Genomic DNA, 23,075 nt, shown 5'->3' on the forward strand with positions numbered 1-23,075 from the left:
TGAGAACCCTGACCCTAAACCCTTTTGCCTCAGCCGCACCCTTACCCCTCTTTCACCCTCTTCAGTGTAATACACTCGGCCCCACTCAAACTCACACACGGACAAGAGACGAAGAAGGAGAAGAGGACGACGCCGGCGGGTTGGGTGCTGCCGTCGCTGTCGTTGCCACGTCTGAGGGAGAAAGAGATCAACAGAGAGTGCAGTTGCTGAACCCAGGATCGCTGCTGCTGAAGGCCTTGTCTCCACCGTCCATGGAACCATGAGTCGCGCCGCTGTCACTGAGAGGAGGAGGGAGAAGGCACGATGCTGGAGGAGCGCGACCCGCCGCGCCGCCGTGGGTCCCTTGCCATCGAGCTCGAAGGAGCAGAGGAGAACGACATTGGGTTTGACGGAGACAGAGGTGGAGTGGCGCGAGGTGGAAGGCGAGCAGTTCGCGTTGCCGTTCGTGCCACCGTTGCTGAGCCATAGCGCCGCCACCGCCGGGTCTCACTGCTGTGCGTCGCCGTCCAAAGTAGAGAGTCACGATGGAGCTCCGTTTGTGCTTCTCTGGTCACTGCCGAGAAGAGGAGCTGTATTCCACGCTGCTGTCGCCATCGATCCACGGCCACCACCGCGAGGGTTCCGCCGCCGTCGTTCCAGTGCCATCGTTTGTGTCCTTCGTCGCCACTGCCGTGAGTAAAGTCCACCGCTGGTACTAGTTGAAATGCCAAAGTTGCTGTTTTGATTCTGATGTAATTCGTCCTTGTCCCTACTCATTGTTGTCCTCTGTTTTGCCTCTGCTTGTGATTTTCATAGTTATTGGAGTCTTTGCCGCTGTGGATACTGTCATTGGAGTCGCTAGGAGCCAATTTTGGAGCTGCCCTTGACGATTCTGATGTTGCTACGTAGGTTCCGAGCTGTTGTGTTGTTGCCAGAGGAAGGGAACTCATAGGAAAAAATGTCACCGAGGCTGCTGTTTGGTTTAATTGCGTTGTTAATGTGACATTGAGGTAAGGGATTTAACGTTTTTAATTTAGAATGCCCCCAAGTTATTTGAATAAGTGCAAATGGTTAACAATGGTTAAGAATTTCTTAATTGACATGAATGACTTGAAATGCATTTGAAATTAGTTAGTTGTTATGATTATTCTGAGCTGTGAATGAATTTAGATGCTGTTGTGATTAATGATTAATTTAGTATATTTTATTGAAGTATGCCGAGTTAATTATTGAAGAGCTGTCGTATGGATAATTGATGAATTGAGTTTGGATTGTTGTTGTGAATGTCTTTGGGTTTTGTGGTTGTGAGTGTTTGAAGTTGTAATTGATATTCGTTTTCTAATTTTGATGGATTTGTTGGAAATTCTAATCTTATGGGATATTGCTGAATTGGCTGAAATCTGGTTGTGAATTGTATTTTGAATTACTGATTTTTGTGATGGGTTGGCTGAGATTCTGATCTTGAATAAGTTATTTTGAATTATTTGATATTGAATTGGAATTTTAATATATTGGAATGGCTGTGAAATGGACTTGTGACGGGATGGAACTGGTTGAAGTGTGGCTGCAAGTGGTGATTTATTTAATGTTACTTGTTAAATTAAAATATGATGGGTTAATTATTGAATGAAATGTATTTGAGAAAAGTTAGTTGTGGTGATTATTCTGAGTTATAATTGAAGCTGGATGCGGATGTGAACTGAGTTTAGGTTATGGCTATGATATTGAATGGCTTCGTTGTCGTGAGTAATTAACTGATGAGATTTACTTTGATTTGAGGCTGTGATTGTTATGGGTTTTCTGATTATTTTAGAATTGCTGGAAATTCCGATTTTAGTCGATTATGCCAAGTTAGGTATTATTGTTGATTTAAGTATAATTAGAGTTGATTTTGAGGATGGCTAAAGAATTGAAGGTTGACCACTGAACTATTTTCTTAGAATATGATCTTTAGAATGAAATGGTAACTTTGCTAATAACTAAATAACTTTAAAAATAACTAGAAATATGAAAAGTTGATGTTTTGGATATTAGTTATGAATTCTTGAAGCTGGACTGGTTTACTTTTAAAGAATAGTTTATGGAAACTCTAATTTTAATTAATGTTAGGATGTTGGTTTTCAAACTGATTTATGATGAGATGATTATTGAGATTCTGTTGTTGTGATAACTGCTGATAAAAGAACTGGAGATTTTTTGAGAAAGAGAGAAACCCGCAAGGGTGGCTAAGTCCGAGTTTTAGGGGAGGTGCTGTCGGAATTTTGGAAAATCTGAGGTTTTATTTGAGAGGTTATTTTAGAAGATTTAGATTTGGAAAATGATTATTTAAGTTTTATTTAGTGAAGATAAGAATTATTCTATTTTAATTTCGATTTAATAAAGAAAGGTTTATGTTTCAAAAATTAAATTATTTAAGAAAGAAACTACGTTTTAAGATTGATTCAATATGAAAAGAATTATGTTTTAAGCTTGAAATAAAGGATTACATTTTAGAAATTTGATTAATTTATAATATTTGAATTTGAATAGTAAAGAGAGAGATGATTTTTGAGTTTTTGAGAAGTTAGTAAACTTGGAAGAGTTTTATTTGATTAATTTTAATGAGAGGGTTATATTTCAAAAAGCATTTAGTGAATTTAAAATATATGATTTACTTAAGTCTTTTGAAGAGGGTTAAACAAAAAAAAATAGTTTTAAAGTTAGTTTTGAATTAAGATTGTTAAAGTAGAAATGATGAAATGATTTAATGGTTAAGATTTTAATGAGCGAATGCCTGAGGGGAATTAAGAAAAAGGTTAAAGGAAAAATGTAAAAGGACAAAGAGGAGAGAATAATTAGAGCAGAATAAAGAGACAAAGAGAAGACAATAATCAGAGCAGAGTAAAGAAAAGAGAAAACAGTAATATGATAAAGAGTTATTGAACGAGAGTGTGAAACTGATAATTGGTTAAGTTCGGGAAGTACCCACGAACTGAATGATTATTGATCTCGGGGAAACCTATAAATTGTAATTTGTTTTATATGCGGAAAAAACCCACGGACTGATAATCATTGATTACGGGAATAACCCATGAATTGCTGTATGTTAATCTCGGGTATAACCCACGAACTGAAGATCGCTATGCTATTGTGTATTGATCTCGGGGAATAACCCACGAACTGAAGATCTCTGTTTTGTTTGTGAAATGATCTCGGGGACGCCCACGAACTGAGGATCACTGTTTCCCCTTGTGCGTATATTATGGGGTCGGGCTTTGCGCCGACTGCCGATAGTCATGAAGGAGTGGTATTTTTACCACCGACACATATGCACTAAGGACACAAAGGGAAGCCATATCTGGGACTTGTTCGTAGGTAATGTCGGGTTGCAGGGTGTAAACCGACACGTGAGCTCATGGCCTGCTTAGGACAGACATGCATCATATTGGTTGTGCATTTACATTTGGTTGTGTTTGCCTGTATTACTTCTTTGTGATTGTGTTGTTTGTCTTATTGTGATTTATTTGTGTGTTGAATTGAGTTTCTTGTGCTAGTAGTTTGTGAATGGATAGAGATGATTAATATCTGTTGTTATGACTGAGAATCAATTATGTGGCTGAAAGATATTTAATATGCCAAGTTTTGCGATTGAGATCTGTTTTGGGTTTAGAAATTTAAAGAAAATAATTATTTATCTAAAGTAAGATTAAAAAGTATATCAAAGGGGTTTGACAAAGATGGTTTATTAAGCAAAGTTAATTATTTGCATGTTAATCATTACTTTTGCGGCATTCCCATTTCCTACTAAGAACGTGTGGTTTGTTCTTGGTGCACGAAATTGTGATATCTAATAATCGCATTGAACTTGGTATGCGCATATACTAATTCAGCACTTTCTTCACAACTTCGCACAACTAACTAGCAAGTGCACTGGGTCGTCCAAGTAATAAACCTTACGTGAGTAAGGGTCGATCCCACGGAGATTGTTGATATGAATCAAGATATGGTCATCTTGTAAATCACAGTTAGGCGGATAATAAATGGTTATGGAGTTTTCGAATAATAATAATAAATAAACAGAAAATAAAGATAGAAATACTTATGAAAATCATTGGTGAGAATTTCATATAAGTGTATGGAGATGCTTTGTTCCTGTTGGATCTCTGCTTTCCTACTGCTTTCCTTCAATCCTTCTTACTCCTTTCCAAGGCAAGCTGTATGTAGGGCATCACCGTTGTCAATGGCTACATCCCATCGTCTCAGTGAAAATGGTCCAAATGCTGTCACAGCACGGCTAATCATCTGTCGGTTCTCGATCATGTCGGAATAGAATCCATTGATTCTTTTGCGTTTGTCATCACGCCCAACAATCGCGAGTTTGAAGCTCGTCATAGTCATTCAGTCCCTGAATCCTACTCAGAATACCACAGACAAGGTTTAGACTTTTCGGATTCTCATGAATGCCGCCATCAATTCTAGCTTGTACCACGAATATTCTGATTAAGGAATCCAAGAGATATGCGCTCGGTTTAAAGTAGAACAGAGGTGGTTGTCAGTCACGCGTTCATAGGTGAGAATGATGATGAGTGTCACTGATGATTGGATTTTTGATGGTTTAGAAATTCACAAATGAATTCTCGTTGCAAGTATAGTTCCTAAACCAAACAATAATCTTTTCATACAAAAAGTTGTTTGTCACTAAAACAAACCCCTAAATTTATAAACCGAAGTATTGGAACCTCGGGTCATTCTCCCTAGGAATTACAATAAAGTGTCTTGTTATTGGTTGTGAGTTATTTTGGGGTTTTTGAGATTTTAGATAAGAAATATAAATGGCAAAGGAAATAAACTAACAACTAACAAAGCTCTTGGCAAGATATGAGTACTAGAAGTCCTATCCTAGTTATCCTCCTCAATTGTGATAACAAATTGTCTATTACTCCCACTTAGTTAACCTCTAACCATGGAGGAAAGTCAAGTGGATGAATCAATTTGATTCCTCAAGTCCTAATCAACTCCTAAAGGAAAGACTAGCTTTAGAGGCATTCAAATCAATTAGCAACTTCTAATTATCAATCAACAAAGGGATTAGATAACTCAAGAGTCACTAATCACTCTACTAAAGCCAAGAGGAACAAAATCTAACCAATAACTAGAAGAGACATTTCAACAAACATATAAAAGGCAATAGAGGTAAACATTATTAAATGCAAGAATTAAAGGAATCTACAACTACAAAAACAAGAGATCAACAATAGAAAAGTAAAGAAGACATACTTATTATGAATTACCTTTTATTAAATTGGAAGAATGTAGAAGGAACAATACTAGATCTACAACAACGTATAAGAACAACATAAAGGAAATTACAACAAAAGAATAGAGGAAGATGAATGTAACAACAAGGAATTGAAAGGTAGAAGTAACCTAGATCTAAGAACTAAACCTAATCTTAATCCTAATCCTAGGGAGAAGTGAGAGCTTCTCTCTCTAGAAACTACTTCTAAACTAATCCTAATGAGTGAAAATGAACTAATGTGTGTGTTCTCCCCTTTGCTCTTTAATCCTTGGCTTTAAATAGCATTTTTGGTGCCAAAGTTGGTTGCAATTGGGCCCCACAATCCTTGAGAGTTCGTTGGTCACGTTTTCATTAAAAAATCATAAACCGGCACCGACACGTACGCGCACAGCACGCGTACGCGTCCATGGGGTGATTCGCAAGGTGCGCGCAAGCGCCAGGTGCGTGCGCGCGTCCATGGGCAAATTCAACTTCTTTGACTTTTCATGATTTCTCCACTTTTCATGCTTTCTTCTTCACTCCTTTGATCCATTCCTAGCCTTTCCAATCTGAAATCACTAACAAACATATCAAGGCATCTAGTGGAATCAAACGTGAATTGAATTTAGCTACTTTAAGGTCTAGAAAGCATGTTTTCACATCTAAGCACAAATAAGGAGACAATCACAAAACTATGCTAATTCATTGAATAAATGTGGGTAAAAGGTATTAAAATCTCTTAAAATCAAGACACGATAAACCGTCAAAACGGGGTTTATCAACCTCCCCACACTTAAACCAAGCATGTCCTCATGCTTAAACCAAGAATGAAGTAAGGGTATGGCGTTTATTCAATGGAAACTAACTAAATGCAGTCTATCTATATGCAACTATCTAGATGAATGCAATTGCTTGGTCAAAATAAATCAATTCCCAAGAATACATATATAAGCACAAGGGCAAAAGGTATTAACAACCATGCCAAACCACAATTGAATTGAGCTATTAAATATTTTTACAAACTTGCATGAAAAGTGACATTATGGGTGGAAACATGTAGTTGAGCAATCGAACCCTCACCGGTAGTGTTTGCACTCTATTCGCTCAAGTGTTTAGGGTTGGTTCTCTCAATTCTCTCCTAATCATGCTTTCCTAGATTTGTTTTCCATCTAACAATCAACATTTATTCCATGCATGCATACAAGTATCATGAGGTCTTTTCTTTAGGTTGTAATGGGGCTAGGGTCAAGGTAGGATGCATATTTGGTTAAGTGAGCTTGAAATTTGAATCTTTGATAAGCTTTAGACTTCCCACCTAACCTATGACATCCTATACAATTAAGTTCTAACCTAGCTACCCATTTTTCTCACTTTTTCACATACTCATGCATCCCTTTTCATTTCACAACACTTATGCATTGATTTTATTGAGCTACACTTTGCTTTGGGGCATTTTATCCCCTTTTTATTTCTTTCTTTTTCTTCTTTTTCTTTCTTTTTCTATATTTTTTTCCCATATTGTTTTTTTTCTTTTTTTTTCTTTTGTTTTTCTCATTTTTATCTTTCTATACACAAGAGTATCAATGCATAAGGTTTTATATTTGATCAATACATGAGCATATATCCGATTCCCAATAGTTTCAATAATAATACAAAATTACCCTTTTATTCACCCAATGTTCCAAGATTTTCACACTTGAATGATACTCACACACACTAGCCTAAGCTAATCAAAGATCCAAATAAGGACTTTTATTGTTTTTCGCTTTAAGGCTTGTAATGTGCTAAATTAAAGAACAAGTGGGTTAAGCGTAGGCTCAAATTGGCTAACAATGGAAGATGAAAGGTAAGGCTATTTGGGTAAGTGAGTTAAATGAAATGATGGCCTCAATCATATAAATGCATGAATATACAAAATAATGGATATAAAGAATCAAACAATTCAAATATTACAATCATAGAAAGAGAATAATGCACACAAGAAGGAAAAATAAGTGGTTATAAGATGTAACCACACCATTAGGCTCAAATCTCACTTGCTTGTGTTCTTAGCTCAAAACATGATCCACAATATATATAATTCAAGCAAGTTTAATGAAAAGGTTTTTCACTCAAAGCAATTGATGCCCTATAGATAACTTTCTCGAAAAATTTCATTATTTTGACTAAGCTTATTACATATATATGCAAAATTAAGAAGATGCAAGAAAAATCCTAAAACCCTAAAATGAAATGCAAAAGTGTTGGGATTAGAATTTTGTCACCCAAAATCGCCGACCGGTCAGACGACCTCCCCACACTTAAAAAGTTGCACCGTCCTCGGTGCACTCAAAGATGAGCAAGGAGGTACGGCGACTCTCCGGATTGCTACCTTCAACTGGTAGATCAACCGATGCTGCGTGTGCTTAGTCTTGCTTCCGTTATTGCTTGTGGTGCATCCATCATAAAAAAAACAAAAATATAACACCATAAGATGAGAAGATGTAAAAGCAAGGAAGTATACATTGTTGGAATGAGGTAAATTACTAGAATTGAGTGAGTGAATTAGTGTGACATGAATGACAAATAAGTGTGTGTGCGAGTTCTAAATTGCGCGGTTTTTAGAACACACATTAGCATAAAAAGCTATGTCACAAAAGAAGCATGCACTTCACTTATCCTAGTGTGCTTGAGATGCTTTAAGTAAACTTGTAAGGTAAAACAAGCATTAAAGAAGCATGAAAGCATTCAAGTCAAACATATATGGATGCAATATAATGCATTAAGGTAAATGCACAACATCATCCATCAAGAGGTTGCCTAATCGAGGAGAAGGATTCAAATTACATGGTGGCCAAATCATGCAATTCAAGAAGAGTTACAAACTCGATGGCAATTCTCATCACTTGGTATTTTCAAAAGGTAAGCATGAAAAACTCAAAACCAAGTAGCAAAATATAACCTCAATCATAGAATCCAACAAAGATTATAAACATAATGATGTTAAGAAAACATCCCATTTTAATACTCAGCAGCAATTAATGGTAAGTAAGAATAACAATCCAACACTTACAATGAAAAAGAGAAAACTAAATGAAAATTAAACTAAAACTGGCTAAGCAACTAACTAACTAACTAATGGACTCACTAACTAATTAATAACTAACTAAAATAAATGGTTATCAATGGTGTTTGGAAGTGTTGGATGAGGGGTAGGAGGAGGGAAAAAGAAAGGAGAAGGAAAAGAAATGGAAAGAGGAGAAGAAAAGAAATGGATGGAAGAAAGGGCATCCACGCGCACGCACGCATGGCGCGCGCACGGATGGTGGAATAGAGAGGGAGGCGCGGACGCGTACAGTGCGCGTCTGCATGGGTGGCTAGTCAGGCCGGCGGCTCAATGTTGGCCCAGAGTTGGCACAACTCTCTGGTAAAAGTACCAGGGGTGCAGGTGGCCTAATCGATGCGCGCGTGGCATGTGCCCTTGCGCGTGCATTGCGAATGTAGCATGATGGGCACGTACGCGCCAGGTGCACGTATGCGCGAATGGTGTTGGGCATGGGGCTCAACATTCGCACAGTGAAGGCCTAACTCCCGGGTTTGTTGGCTGGGAGTGGAACTTCTTCATCTACGCGCTCGCGCCATGTACGCGTGCGCGTAAGTGGTCGAGAATGCTTGAAGTGCGCGTACGCGTGGATGGTGCTCTGTTTTTCAAAAAGTTTTGCTATGTTTTTTTGCACCAATCTAAGCATTCGAAACCTCCAAACAGCTACCAAAACACCAGAAACCCTTATTTAACATACTAAACTACCAATTAAACTCAACTATCTAAACAGAACATGAAATTAAACAAATTCTACCAATATGTACAAAAGAGAAAATGAAAAGATTTTACCATGGTGGGGTGTCTCCCACCTAGCACTTTTGTTTATTGTCCTTAAGTTGGACTTATTGGGAGCTCTTCTCAAGGTGGCTTGTGCTTGTACTCATCTTGGAACTTCCACCAATACTTGGACTTCCAATAAGTTCCATCATTTAAGATCAATATCTCCAAGCTTTGGTGGAGTTCTTCACAACCCATGGGCTCCCAATGTTGATCCTCTTCTTGTAATCTAGGATCCCACACTTTATTTTCACACCCGTCTTGAGGTTGATCATCATTATTAGTCCATCTGGGTGGTGAACAAGATGAATTCTCTATGAAGTGCCCAACAATCCTTCTAGACCCATCTATTTGAGCACTATTCCCACCTTTGTATTCAACTCTTGAAGTATCAACCAAAATGAGCCTTGATTTGCAACGCTAACCACGAAACATCTTTCGCTTACGCTTCATCCCACAAAGCATCCTAAGTTGACCATTCGTTTCAAGCAAGCCATACTCAAATGGGACAATAAAGCTAATAGAAATGAATTTTACCCACTCAAGTGAAGGGGTAGATGGTAACCTAGGCAAAGATGCTTCCAACGGTCTTGACAAAGCGTATTCCACTCCCATCCTTCTATTTCTAAGGACTTCCACCTCTTCACAAGATTTCTCTAATTCAATCCTTTGTTCATTAATACTATCTAAACCTTTTCCCTTAATCAAACTATAATTGGGAGGGTGAAAGAAGTTTACCTCCACAACATTTTCAAATTCACCGGGAGAAGGTTCTTCAAGTTCAAAGGATTCTCCACCACTAGGACTTGATGCTTGATCTTCATCACCAAGGGAACTCAATTCTTGCTCTATTCCATCCAAGTCTTCATATGGAATATGCCTTGGAATGTGTGCACTTTCCTCCCTAGCATCAATGTCAATCATCTTGGAGGGGTTTTCTTCAACTCTATGTTCCCTTGGAGGCTCCGCATCTCCTAAGTCTTCTACCACTTCTTCCTTGTCTTCAATAATTAAAGCTTTCTCCAATTGTTCCAATATAAAGCAACTTCCTTCATTTCCCACCGGAGTTTCCAATCGCTCCTTCATGCTATGTTTTTCATTTGATTCTCCACATGTAGCCATGGGAGTTTCTTGAGTGTTCAAGCATTAGGAGGCTAACTGATTTGTTACCACATCCAAGGCGGCCATGAAATTTTGCACATCCCTTTTCATCTCTTCTTGCCCTTGAACAAGAACACCAAGGATGTCATCCATTGGAGGTTGGGGTGGATGGAAGGATTCATCATTTTGGGGGAAGGGTTCACAGTAGGAAGATGGTTCTTCTTGGTAGAGTTGTGGTGGTTCAATATTCTCAACTCTTTCCACTTATTGCAAAACACACTCTATGGTTGCTTGAAATTGATCCAATGCTTCCTTGAGACGATCCCTTGACTCTTGTTCCGCTTGGATATCATGATAGGGATCATATGGGTCTTGGATCGATGGACATGAATATTCTTCCATGTGAGGTTGTGGTGGAAGGTAGAATTCATCTTGTGGTTGAAAATTTTCATATATTGGGGGTGGTTCATCTTGGTAATAATGTGGAGGAGGTGGCTCTTGAAAATGTTGATGTTGGAATTGTGGTGGCTCTATATGTGGTTCATATGGCTCATATGGTTGTTGGTAGGATGGATATGGATTAGGGTCATATGAAGGTGGTTGGTGAAGAGAGGCTTGCGAGTATGGTTGAAAGTTATGTTGAGGATATGGTTCATAGGCATATGGTGGTGGTTCTTAAAAGTCACAAGGTAATTCACCATAGCCATTGGATTGATATGCATCAAAAAATGGCTCTTCTTCATAGTGCATTGGTGGAGGTTGTTGCCATGAAGATTGATCATATGCATATGGTTCCTCCCACCTTTGAGTGTCCCATCCTTGATACACATTCTCATTGAAGTTCTCATCACCTACAACATAGTTGTAATCACACTCATACCCAAAGTGAGAATTCATGATAGCAAGAAATGGCAAAACCAAAAAATAGTAACAAATAAAGAGAACAAGCTAAAAACTAACAAAGAAGCAAAAAGCAAGCATATTCACAATATTCACATATATACAATAACCAATAACACAACACCATTGCAATTCTCCGGCAACGGAGCCATTTTGATGATTGGATTTTTGATGGTTTAGAAATTCACAAATGAATTTTTGTTGCAAGTATAGTTCCTAAACCAAACAATAATCTTTTCATACAAAAAGTTGTTTATCACTAAAACAAACCCCTAAATTTATAAACCGAAGTATTGGAACCTCGGGTCGTTCTCCCTATGAATTATAATAAAGTGTCTTGTTATTGGTTGTGAGTTATTTTGGGGTTTTTGAGATTTTAGACAAGAAATATAAAAGGTTAAGGAAATAAACTAACAACTAACAAAGCTCTTGGCAAGATATGAGTACTAGAAGTCCTATCCTAGTTATCCTCCTCAATTGTGATAACAAATTGTCCATTACTCCCACTTAGTTAACCTCTAACCATGGAGGAAAGTCAAGTGGATGAATCAATTTGATTCCTCAAGTCCTAATCAACTCCTAAAGGAAAGACTAGCTTTAGAGGCATTCAAATCAATTAGCAACTTCTAATTATCAATCAACAAAGGGATTAGATAACTCAAGAGCCCGTTTGGTCGAACATGCTGGCAATCAACTTTTACCTCTTATTCTAGTATGTGCATCCGGAGGAAGTCTGAGCTTGATGCAAATGACTAAAATATCTTCTGCTTTATATGAGTATCAAAAAAATAAAAGGTTATTCTATGTATCCATCCTTACATCTCCTACTACTGGTGGGGTGACCGCCAGTTTCGGCATGTTGGGCGATATCATTATTGCCGAACCCGATGCTTACATTGCATTTGCGGGTAAAAGAGTAATTGAACAAACGTTGAATACGACAATACCCGAAGGTTCACAAGTAGCTGAATATTTATTCCAAAAGGGCTTATTTGATTCAATCGTACACCTCTCTCTCTATAAGAACGGTGCGTTCCGAGGTGTGAAGTGGGCGAGAAGGGATTTCATAATTGGGGTTTTGAATAAGACGACCTTTTTCATTTTGAATTCTTATTACTTTTTCATATTGAAAAAGTAATAAGAGAGGTCTTAAGCTTTTTATCATCCTGGCACCGAGCTATTTTTCCGCAGCCAAAGCCAAGAGGAACAAAATCTAACCAGTAACTAGAAGAGACATTTCAACAAACACATAAAAGGCAATAGAGGTAAACATTATTAAATGCAAGAATTAAAGGAATCTACAACTACAAAAACAAGAGATCAACAATAGAAAAGTAAAGAAGACATACTTATTATGAATTACCTCTTATTAAATTGGAAGAATGTAGAAGGAACAATACTAGATCTACAACAAAGTATAAGAACAACATAAAGGAAATTACAACAAAAGAATAGAGGAAGATGAATGTAACAACAAGGAATTGAAAGGTAGAAGTAGAAGAAAGCAAAGATTAAAACCTAGATCTAAGAACTAAACCTAATCCTAATCCTAATTCTAGAGAGAAGAGAGAGCTTCTCTCTCTAGAAACTACTTCTAAACTAATCCTAATGAGTGAAAATGAACTAATGTGTGTGTTCTCCCCTTTGCTCTTCAATCCTTGGCTTTAAATAGCATTTATGGTGCCAAAGTTGGTTGCAATTGGGCCCCACAATCCTTGAGAGTTCGTTGGTCACGTTTTCATTAAAAAATCATAAACCGGCACCGACACGTACGCGCACAGCACGCGTACGCGTCCATGGGGTGATTCGCAAGATGCGCGCAAGCGCCAGGTGCGTGCGCGCGTCCATGGGCGAATTCAACTTCTTTGACTTTTCATGATTTCTCCACTTTTCATGCTTTCCTCTTCACTCCTTTGATCCATTCCTAGTCTTTCCAATCTGAAATCACTAACAAACATATAAAGGCATCTAGTGGAATCAAAGGTGAATTGAATTTAGCTACTTTAAGGTCTAGAAATCATGTTTTCACATATAAGTACAAATAAGGAGACAATCACAAAACTATGCTAATTCATTGAATAAATGTGGGTAAAAGGTATTAAAATCTCTTAAAATCAATACAAGATAAACCGTCAAAACGAGGTTTATCAGTCACGGATCATCACATTTATCATGGTGAAGTGCAACAAATATCTTAGAATAGGAATAAACTGAATTGAATAGAAAATAGTAGTAATTGTATTAAAACTCTAGGTACAGCAGAGTTCCACACCCTTAATCTATGGTGTGTAGAAACTCCACCGTTGAAAATACATAAGTGATAGTGGTCCGGGCATGGCCGAATGGCCAGCCCCCAAATGTGATCAAAGATGTAAAATCCAGATACCCCTTTCTGTTGTAGTACAATAGTAAAAAGTTCTATTTATAGTAAACTAGCTACTAGGGTTTACAGAAATAAGTAATTGATGCAGAAATCCACTTCCAGGGCCCACTTGGTGTGTGTTTGGGCTGAGCTTGAGCTTTACACGGGCAGAGGCTTCTTTTGGAGTTGAACGCCAAGTTGTAATGTGTTTTTGGCGTTCAACTCTGGTTCGTGACGTGTTTTTGGCGTTTGACTCCAGAATGTAACGTGGAACTGGCGTTGAGCACCAGTTTGCGTTGTCTAATCACGAATAAAGTATAGACTATTATATATTACTGGAAAGCTCTGAATGTCTACTTTCAAAAGCTGTTGACAGTGCGCCATTTAAAGTTCTGTAGCTCCAGAAAATCCATTTCGAGTGCAAAAATGTCAGAATCCAACAGCATCAGCAGTCCTTTGTTAGACTTTTATCAGAGTTTTGCTCAGATCCCTCAATTTCAGCTAGAAATTACCTGAAATCACAAAAAAACCACACAAACTCATAGTGAAGTCCAGAAATGTTAATTTAGCATAAAAACTAATGAAAATATCCCTAAAAGTAGCTAGATCCTACTAAAAACTACCTAAAAACAATGCTAAAAAGCGTATAAATTATCCACTCGTCACAACACCAAACTTAAATTGTTGCTTGTCCCCAAGCAACTGAAAATTAAATAGGATAAAAAGAAGAGAACATACTATAAAAATCAGAATATCAATGAATATTAGTTCTAATTAGATGAGCGGGACTTGTAGCTTTTTGCTTCTGAATAGTTTTGGCATCTCACTTTATCCTTTGAAGTTTAGAATGATTGGCATCTATGGGAATTTAGAATTTCAATAGTGTTATTGATTCTCCTAGTTAAGTATGTTGATTCTTTAAAACAGCTACTTTTATGAGTCTTGGCCGTGGCCCTAAGCATTTTGTTTTCCAGTATTACCACCGGATAGATAAATGCCACAGACACATGACTGGGTGAACCTTTTCAGATTGTGACTCAGCTTTGCTAAAGTCCCCAGTTAGAGGTGTCCAGAGCTCTTTAACCACTCAGTCTCAAGCTTTTCACTTGGACCTGTGATGAGCGGATAATTTATACGCTTTTTGGCTTTGTTTTTAGGTAGTTTTTAGTATGATCTAACTACGTTTAGGGATATTTTCTTTAGTTTTTATGTTAAATTCAAATTTCTGGACTTTACTATGAGTTTGTGTATTTTTCTGTGATTTCAGGTATTTTCTGGCTGAAATTGAGGGACCTGAGCAAAACTCTGATAAGAAGGCTGACAAAGGACTGCTGATGCTGTTGGAATCTGACCTCCCTGCACTCGAAATGAATTTTCTGGAGATACAGAACTCCAAATGGTGCGCTCTCAACGGCTTTTGAAAGTAGACATCCAGAGCTTTCCAGCAATATATAATAGTCCATACTTTATTCGAGATTTGACGACGTAAATGGACACTCAACGCCAGTTCCATACTGCATTCTGGAGTCAAACGCCAGAAACACGTCACGAACCAGAGTTGAACACCAGAAACACGTTACAACTTGGTGTTCAACTCCAATAAAAGCCTCTGCACGTGTAACATTCAAGCTCAGCCCAAGCACACACCAAGTGGGCCCCGAAAGTGGATTTCTGCATCAATTACTTACTTCTGTAAACCCTAAGTAGCTAGTTTATTATAAATAGGATATTTACTATTGTATTTTCATCCCGGATTGTATTTTTGATCCTGTGATCACGTTTTGGGGGCTGGCCATTCGGCCATGCCTGGACCTTCATCACTTATGTATTTTCAACGGTGGAGTTTCTACATACCATAGATTAAGTGTGTGGAGCTCTGCTGTACCTCAAGTTTTAATGCAATTACTATTACTTTCTATTCAATTCAATTTATTCCTATTCTAAGATGCCATTCGTACTTCAACCTGATGGATGTGATGATCCGTGACACTCATCATCATCCATCCTTATGAACGCGTGCCTGACAACCACTCCGTTCTACAAGCAAGAGCTAGAGTGCGTATCTCTTGGATTCCTGATGCACGATACATGGTTGCCCCTTGCCTGACAACTGAGCCTTCCATTCCGTGAGATCAGAGTCTTCGTGGTATAAGCTAGAATTGATGGCGGCATTCATGAGAATCCGGAAAGTCTAAACCTTGTTTGTGGTATTCCGAGTAGGATTCTGGGATTGAATGACTGTGACGAGCTTCAAACTCGCGATTGTTGGGCGTGATGACAAACGCAAAAGAATCAAGGGATTCTATTCCAACATGATCGAGAACCGACAGATGATTAGCTATATCGTGACAGAGCATTTGGACCTTTTTCACTGAGAGGATGAGATGTAGCTATTGACAATGGTGATGCCCTACATACAGCTTGCCATAGAAAGGAGTGACAAAGATTGGATGAAAGCAGTAGGAAAGCAGAGATTCAGAAGGAACACAGCATCTCCATACACCTATCTGAAATTCCCACTAATGAATTTACATAAGTATTTCTATCCTTTATTATTTAATTAAGTATCTCTTTATATTTTCCGAAGACCACTATCAATTTGAATTTGCTTGACTAAGATTTATAAGGTGACCATAGCTTGTTTCATACCAACAATCTCTCTAGGATTGACCCTTACTCACGTAAGGTATTACTTGGACGACCCAGTACACTTGCTGGTTAGTTGTGCGGAGTTGTGACAAAGTGTGATTTATGTTTGAGAGCACCAAGTCTTTGGAGGCATTGTTGATGATCACAATTTCGTCCACCAAGCTTTTGGCGCCGTTGCCGGGGATTGTTCGAGTGTGGACAACTAACGGTTCATCTTGTTGCTCAGATCAGGTAATTTTCTTTTTGTTTTAATTTCAAAAAATTTTCAAAATAAAAAAAATCTTTCAAAATTTTTTTTCTCCTTTTCGTTTTCCTAAAGAATATTTTCGAAAAAAAATAAAAATACAAAAAAATAATAAAATCATAAAAATAAAAAATATTTTGTGATTCTTGTTTGAGTCTTGAGTCAATTTTTAAGTTTGGTGTCAATTGCATGTTTTAAAAATATATTTCTTGCATTTTTCGAAAATTCATACATTCATAGTGTTCTTCATGATCTTCAAGTTGTTCTTGGTAAGTCTTCTTGTTTGATCTTTAAATTTTCTTGTTTTGTGTTGTTTATTGTTTTTCATGTGCATTTTTGCATTCATAGTGTCTAAGCATTAAAGATTTCTAATTTTGGTGTCTTGCATGTTTTCTTTGCATCAAAAAATTTTCAAAAATATGTTCTTGATGTTCATCATGATCTTCAAAGTGTTCTTGGTGTTCATCTTGACATTCATAGTGTTCTTGCATGCATCATGTGTTTTGATTCATAATTTTCATGTTGTGAGTCATTTTAGTTGTTTTTCTCTTTCATCATTAAAAATTCAAAAAAATCAAAAAAAATATCTTTTCCTTAATTTGCCCATAATTTCAAAAATTTGAGTTGACTTAGTCAAAAATTTTTAAAATTAGTTGTTTCTTGTAAGTCAAGTCAAATTTTCAATTTTAAAAATCTTATATTTTCAAAACTTTTTCAAAAATCAAATTTTTTTCATTTTTTTATTTTTTTTTCGAAAATTTTTTAAATTGAATTTTAAAAATCTTTTTCTTATCTTTATTTCAAAAAAAAAAAAATTGAAGCTTTACTAACAATTAATGTGATTGATTCAAAAATTTGAAGTTTGTTACTTTCTTGTTAAGAAAGGTTCAATCTTTAAATTCTAGAATCTTATCTTTTAGTTTCTTGTTAGTCAAGTAATTAATTTTAATTTTAAAAATCAAATCTTTTTCAAAATATCTTTTTCAACCATATCTTTTTAATCATATCTTTTTATCATATCTTTTTAAATTATATCTTTTTCAAAAATTTGATTTCAAAATATCTTATCTAAACTCCTATCTTCTTATCTTTTTAAATTTTGATTTTAATATCTTTTTCAACTAACTATTTGACTTTTTGTTTGTTTCTTATCTTTTTCAAAACCACCTAACTACCTTTCCCTCTCTAATTTTCGAAAATACCTCTCTCTTTTTCAAAAATTCTCTTTAATTGTTTTAAATTCCCCTTTTTCAAAATTCTTTTTAATTAATTAATTGTTTTAAAATTTTAATTTTAATTTTATTTCTTATCTTTATTTTCGAAAATCATTTAACTCCTTTTCAAAATTTAATTCCGAAAATTTCTCCCTCTCATCTTCTTCTATTTATTTAATTATTTACTAACAATTCTCTTCACCTCTCTTCATCTCAAATCACTACCCCTATCTTCACCCTTCTGTTTGGATTTTCCTTTCTTTATTCCCTTTCTTCTTCTACTAACAATAAAGAACCTCTTCACTTTGACATAGAGGATTCATCTTCTCTTCTTTTCTTGTTCTCTTCTCTTTCATATGAGCAGGAACAAGGAAAAAGGCATTCTTGTTGAAGCTGATCCAAAACCTGAAAGGACTCCGAAGAGGAAACTAAGAGAAGCTAAATTACAACAATCCAGAGACAACCTTGCTGAAATTTTTGAACAAGAAAAGGAGATGGCAGCCGAACCCAACAACAATAATGCAAGGAGGATGCTTAGTGATTATACTACACCTACTTCCAAGTTTGATGGAAGAAGCATCTCAATTCCTGCCATTGGAGCAAATAATTTTGAGCTGAAACCTCAACTAGTTGCTCTAATGCAACAGAACTGCAAGTTTCATGGACTTCCATCAGAAGATCCCTACCAGTTCTTAATTGAGTTCTTGCAGATCTGTGAGACTGTTAAGACTAATGGAGTAGATCCTGAAGTCTACAGGCTCATGCTTTTCCCTTTTGCTGTAAGAGACAGAGCTAGAACATGGTTGGATTCATAACTTAAGGATAGCCTGGACTCCTGGGATAAGCTGGTCACGGCCTTCTTGGCTAAATTCTTTCCTCCTCAAAAGCTAAGCAAGCTTAGAGTGGATGTTCAGACCTTCAAGTAAAAAGATGGTGAATCCCTATATGAAGCTTGGGAAAGATACAAGCAAATGACCAAAAAGTGTCCTTCTGACATGTTTTCAGAATGACCATATTAGATATATTCTATTATGGTCTATCTGAGTTTTCTAAAATGTCATTGGACCATTCTGCAGGAGGATCCATTCACCTAAAGAAAACTCCGGGAGAAGCTCAAGAACTTATTGACATGGTTGCAAATAACCAATTCATGTACACTTCTGATAGGAATTTCGTGAATAATGAGACCTTTCCTAGCCACAGCAGGAGCTGTGATTGATGTTGACAGAGGAGAGCTAGTCCTTCAATTGAATGGGGACTACCTTGTGTTTAAGACCCAAGGGTGTTCTTCTGTAAACATGGAAAAGAGGCACAGTAAGCTTCTCTCAATACTGATTCAAACAAAGCCCCCACAATCAAACTCTAAGTTTGGTGTTGGGAGGCCACAACCAAACTCTAAGTATGGTGTTGAGAAGCCCCTACATTCAAACTCTAAGTTTGGTGTTGGGAGGCCCTCATCATGCTCTAAACATCTATGAGGCTCCATGAGAGCCATTGTCAAGCTAGTGACATTAAAGAAGCGCTTGTTGGGAGGTAACCCAATTTTTATTTATCTAATTTTATTTTTTTATTTTACTATTATTTTATGTTTTATTAGGTTCATGATCATGTGGAGTCACGAAAAAAATACAAAAATTAAAAACAGAATCAAAAACAGTAGAAGAAAAATCACACCCTAGAGGAAGGATCTGGCGTTAAATGCCAGAAACAAGCAACATCCTGGCGTTTGAACGCCAGGAATATGCCCTGAGGAAAGCTGGCACTGAACGCTAGGAGGAAGCATGGAACTGGCGTTCAACGCCAGAAACATGCTGCAATTGGGCATTGAACGCCCAAAATGAGCATCACTTCGGCGTTTAAACGCCAGAATTGTATGCTAAGGCATGATACATGCCTAATGGGTGCAGGGATATAAATCCTTGACACCCCAGGATCTGTGGACCCTACAGGATCACCTCAGGATCTGTGGACCCCACAGGATCTCCACCCACCTCAACTCACCTTCTCTCTTCTTCACCAATCACCTCAATCTCTCTTCCCCATCACCCCTTCACCACTCACATCCATCCATCTCTTCCCCACCCAATCCCACCCATATGGCCGAAACATACACATCTCTCCCTCTCCTCCATATCTTCTTCCATTCTTTCTTCTTGCTCGAGGGTGAGCAACATCTTAAGTTTGGTGTGGTAAAAGCATAGCTTTTTGTTTTTCCATAACTATTGATGGCACCTAAGGCCAGAGAAACCTCTAGAAAGAGGAAAGGGAAGACAAAAGCTTCCACCTCCGAGTCATAGGAGATAGAGAGATTCATCTAAAGGGTCTATAGCTCAGTGGTAGAACATTTGACTGCAAATCAAGAGATCCCTGAGATACCTCAGGGAATAAATTTTCCTCCACACAATTATTGGGAGCAAATAAGGATAGGAGCACCAAAATCACTACGGATCATACAACAGAAGCAAGGAAGAAATATAGAGGAGCTCAAAGAGCACCATTGGTCCTTCAAGAAGGCGCCACCCTCACTAAGGTGAACTCATTCCTTGTTCTTATTTTCTCTGCTTTTCGGTTTTTATGTTATATGTTTATCTATGTTTTGTGTCTCTACTTCATGATCATTAGTAGTTACTAACTATGTCTTAAAGCTATGAATAATTCCATTAATCCTTCACCTCTCTTAAATGAAAAATGTTTCTAATTCAAAAGAACAAGAAGTACATGCATTTCGAATTTATCCTTGAATTTAGTTTAATTATATTGATGTGGTGACAATACTTTTTGTTCTCTGAATGAATGCTTGAACAATGCATATTTTTGATCTTGTTGTTTATGAATGTTAAAATTATTGGCTCTTGAAAGAATTATGAATAAGAGAAATGTTATTGATGATCTGAAAATCATAAAATTGATTCTTGAAGAAAGAAAAAGCAGTGAAAAAGTAAAAGGCATGCGAAAAAGAAGGTGGCGAAAAAAAAATAGAAAGAAAAAGAAAAAGCAAGCAGAAAAAGCCAATAGCCATTAAAACCAAAAGGTAAGGGTAAAAAGGATCCAAGGCTTTGAGCATCAATGGATAGGAGGGCCCAAGGAAATAAATCCAGGACTGGAAAACAAAGTGCTTAGGGCCACGGCCAAGACTCATAAGTAGCTTTGTTCAAGAATCAACATACTTAACTAGGAAAGTCAATAACACTATCCGAAGTTCTAAGTTCCTAGAGAAGCCAATCATTCTAAACTTCAAAGGATGAAGTGAGATGCAAAAACTGTTCAGAAATAAAAAGCTACAAGTCCTGCTCATCTAATTAGAATTAATATTCATTGATATTTTGGAATTTATAGTATATTCTCTACTTTTTATCCTATTTGATTTTCAGTTGCTTGGGGACAAGCAACAATTTAAGTTTGGTGTTGTGATGAGCGGATAATTTATACGCTTTTTGGCTTTGTTTTTAGGTAGTTTTTAGTATGATCCAACTACTTTTATGGATATTTTCATTAGTTTTTATGTTAAATTCACATTTCTGGACTTTACTATGAGTTTGTGTATTTTTCTGTGATTTCAGGTATTTTCTGGCTGAAATTGAGGGACCTGAGCAAAACTCTGATAAGAAGGCTGACAAAGGACTGCTGATGCTGTTGGAATTTGACCTACCTGCACTCGAAATGGATTTTATGGAGCTACAAAACTCCAAATGGCGCGCTCTTAACGGTGTTGGAAAGTAGGCATCCAGAGATTTCCAGAAATATATAATAGTCCATACTTTATTTGAGATTTGTCGACGTAAATTGGCGCTCAACGCCAGTTCCATGCTACATTCTGGAGTCAAATGCCAGAAACACGTCATGAACCAGAGTTGAACGCCAGAAACACGTTACAACTTGGTGTTTAACTCCAATAAAAGCCTCTGCATGTGTAACATTCAAGCTCAGCCGAAGCACACACCAAGTGGGCCCCGGAAGTGGATTTCTACATCAATTACTTACTTTTGTAAACCCTAAGTAGCTAGTTTATTATAAATAGGACATTTTACTATTGTATTTTCATCCTGGATTGTATTTTTGATCCTGTGATCATGTTTTGGGGGCTGGCCATTCGGCCATGCCTGGACCTTCATCACTTATGTATTTTCAACGGTGGAGTTTTTACACACCATAGATTAAGGGTGTGGAGCTTTGCTGTACCTCAAGTTTTAATGCAATTACTATTACTTTCTATTCAATTCGATTTATTCCTGTTCTAAGATGCTATTCGTACTTCAACCTGATAGATGTGATGATCCGTGACACTCATCATCATCCATCCTTATGAACGCGTGCCTAATAACCACTCCGTTCTACAAGCGAGAGCTAGAGTGCGTATCTCTTGGATTCCTGATGCACGATACATGGTTGCCCCTCGCCTGACAACCGAGCCTTCCATTCCGTGAGATCAGAGTCTTCGTGGTATAAGCTAGAATTGATGGCGGCATTCATGAGAATCCGGAAAGTCTAAACCTTGTCTGTGGTATTCCGAGTAGGATTCTGGGATTGAATGACTGTGACGAGCTTCAAACTCGCGATTGTTAGGCGTGATGACAAACGCAAGGTTAGCCGTGCCGATAGATGATTAGCCGTGCCGTGACATAGCATTTGGACCTTTTTCACTGAGAGGATGGGATGTAGCCATTGATAATGGTGATGCCCTACATACAGCTTGCCATAGAAAGGAGTGACAAAGATTGGATGGAAGCAGTAGGAAAGCAGAGATTCAGAAGGAAGACAGTATCTCCATACACCTATCTGAAATTCCCACTAATGAATTTACATAAGTATTTCTATCCTTTATTATTTAATTAAGTATCTCTTTATATTTTCCGAAAACCACTATTAATTTGAATCCGCCTGACTGAAATTTACAAGGTGACCATAGCTTGCTTCATACCAACAATCTCTGTGGGATCGACCCTTACTCACGTAAGGTATTACTTGGACGACCCAATACACTTGGTGGTTAGTTGTGCGGAGTTGTGACAAAGTGTGATTTATGTTTGAGAGCACCAAGTCTTTGGAGCCATTTTTTATGATCACAATTTCGTCCACCAACCTGCATGCCATAAGCACATGATTAGGGACAGCTTGATTAAGCCGCTTAGGCCTGGATTTTAGTTCCTTGGGCCCTCCTATCCATTGATGCTCAAAGCCTTGGATCCTTTTTACCCCTGCCTTTTGATTTTAAGGGCTATTGGCTTTTTCTGCTTGCTTTTTCTTTTTCTTTCTATTTTTTTTGCCACACTTTTTTTTCGCAAGCTTTTTCTATTCACTGCTTTTTCTTGCTTCAAGAATCAATTTTATGATTTTTCAGATTATCAGTAACATTTCTCTTTGTTCATCATTCCTTCAAGAGCCAACAATTTTAACATTCATAAACAATAAGATAAAAAATATGCACTGTTCAAGCATTCATTTAGAAAACAAAAAGTATTGTTACCACATCAATATAATTAAACTGAATTCAAGGATAAATTCGAAACTCA

At 37.3% G+C, this 23,075-nt stretch overlaps 1 protein-coding gene across 4 annotated transcripts; it reads left to right on the forward strand.

Moving 5' to 3' along the window:
- The first annotated feature begins 12 nt into the window (after window positions 1–12).
- LOC127741442 (uncharacterized) lies at window positions 13–21,782 on the forward strand. 4 transcript variants are annotated; one of them, XR_008002532.1, is made up of 3 exons: window positions 13–671; window positions 796–989; window positions 21,126–21,782. XR_008002532.1 is itself a non-coding variant. In XM_052253843.1 (2 exons), exons 1-2 carry the CDS (start codon window positions 260–262, stop codon window positions 864–866), a joined length of 483 nt encoding a protein of 160 aa, XP_052109803.1. In that variant the 5' UTR covers window positions 13–259; the 3' UTR covers window positions 867–1,149. The 4 variants fall into 4 exon arrangements, 1 of the variants encoding a protein (XP_052109803.1); XR_008002531.1 differs by lacking the exon at window positions 21,126–21,782 and adding an exon at window positions 14,726–15,350; XR_008002533.1 differs by lacking the exon at window positions 21,126–21,782 and having other exon boundaries at window positions 13–691; window positions 796–1,149.
- The last annotated feature ends 1,293 nt before the right edge of the window (window positions 21,783–23,075 follow it).

Source organism: Arachis duranensis, chromosome 9 (assembly GCF_000817695.3).
Source record: "Arachis duranensis cultivar V14167 chromosome 9, aradu.V14167.gnm2.J7QH, whole genome shotgun sequence".
Classification (NCBI taxonomy): domain Eukaryota; kingdom Viridiplantae; phylum Streptophyta; class Magnoliopsida; order Fabales; family Fabaceae; genus Arachis; species Arachis duranensis.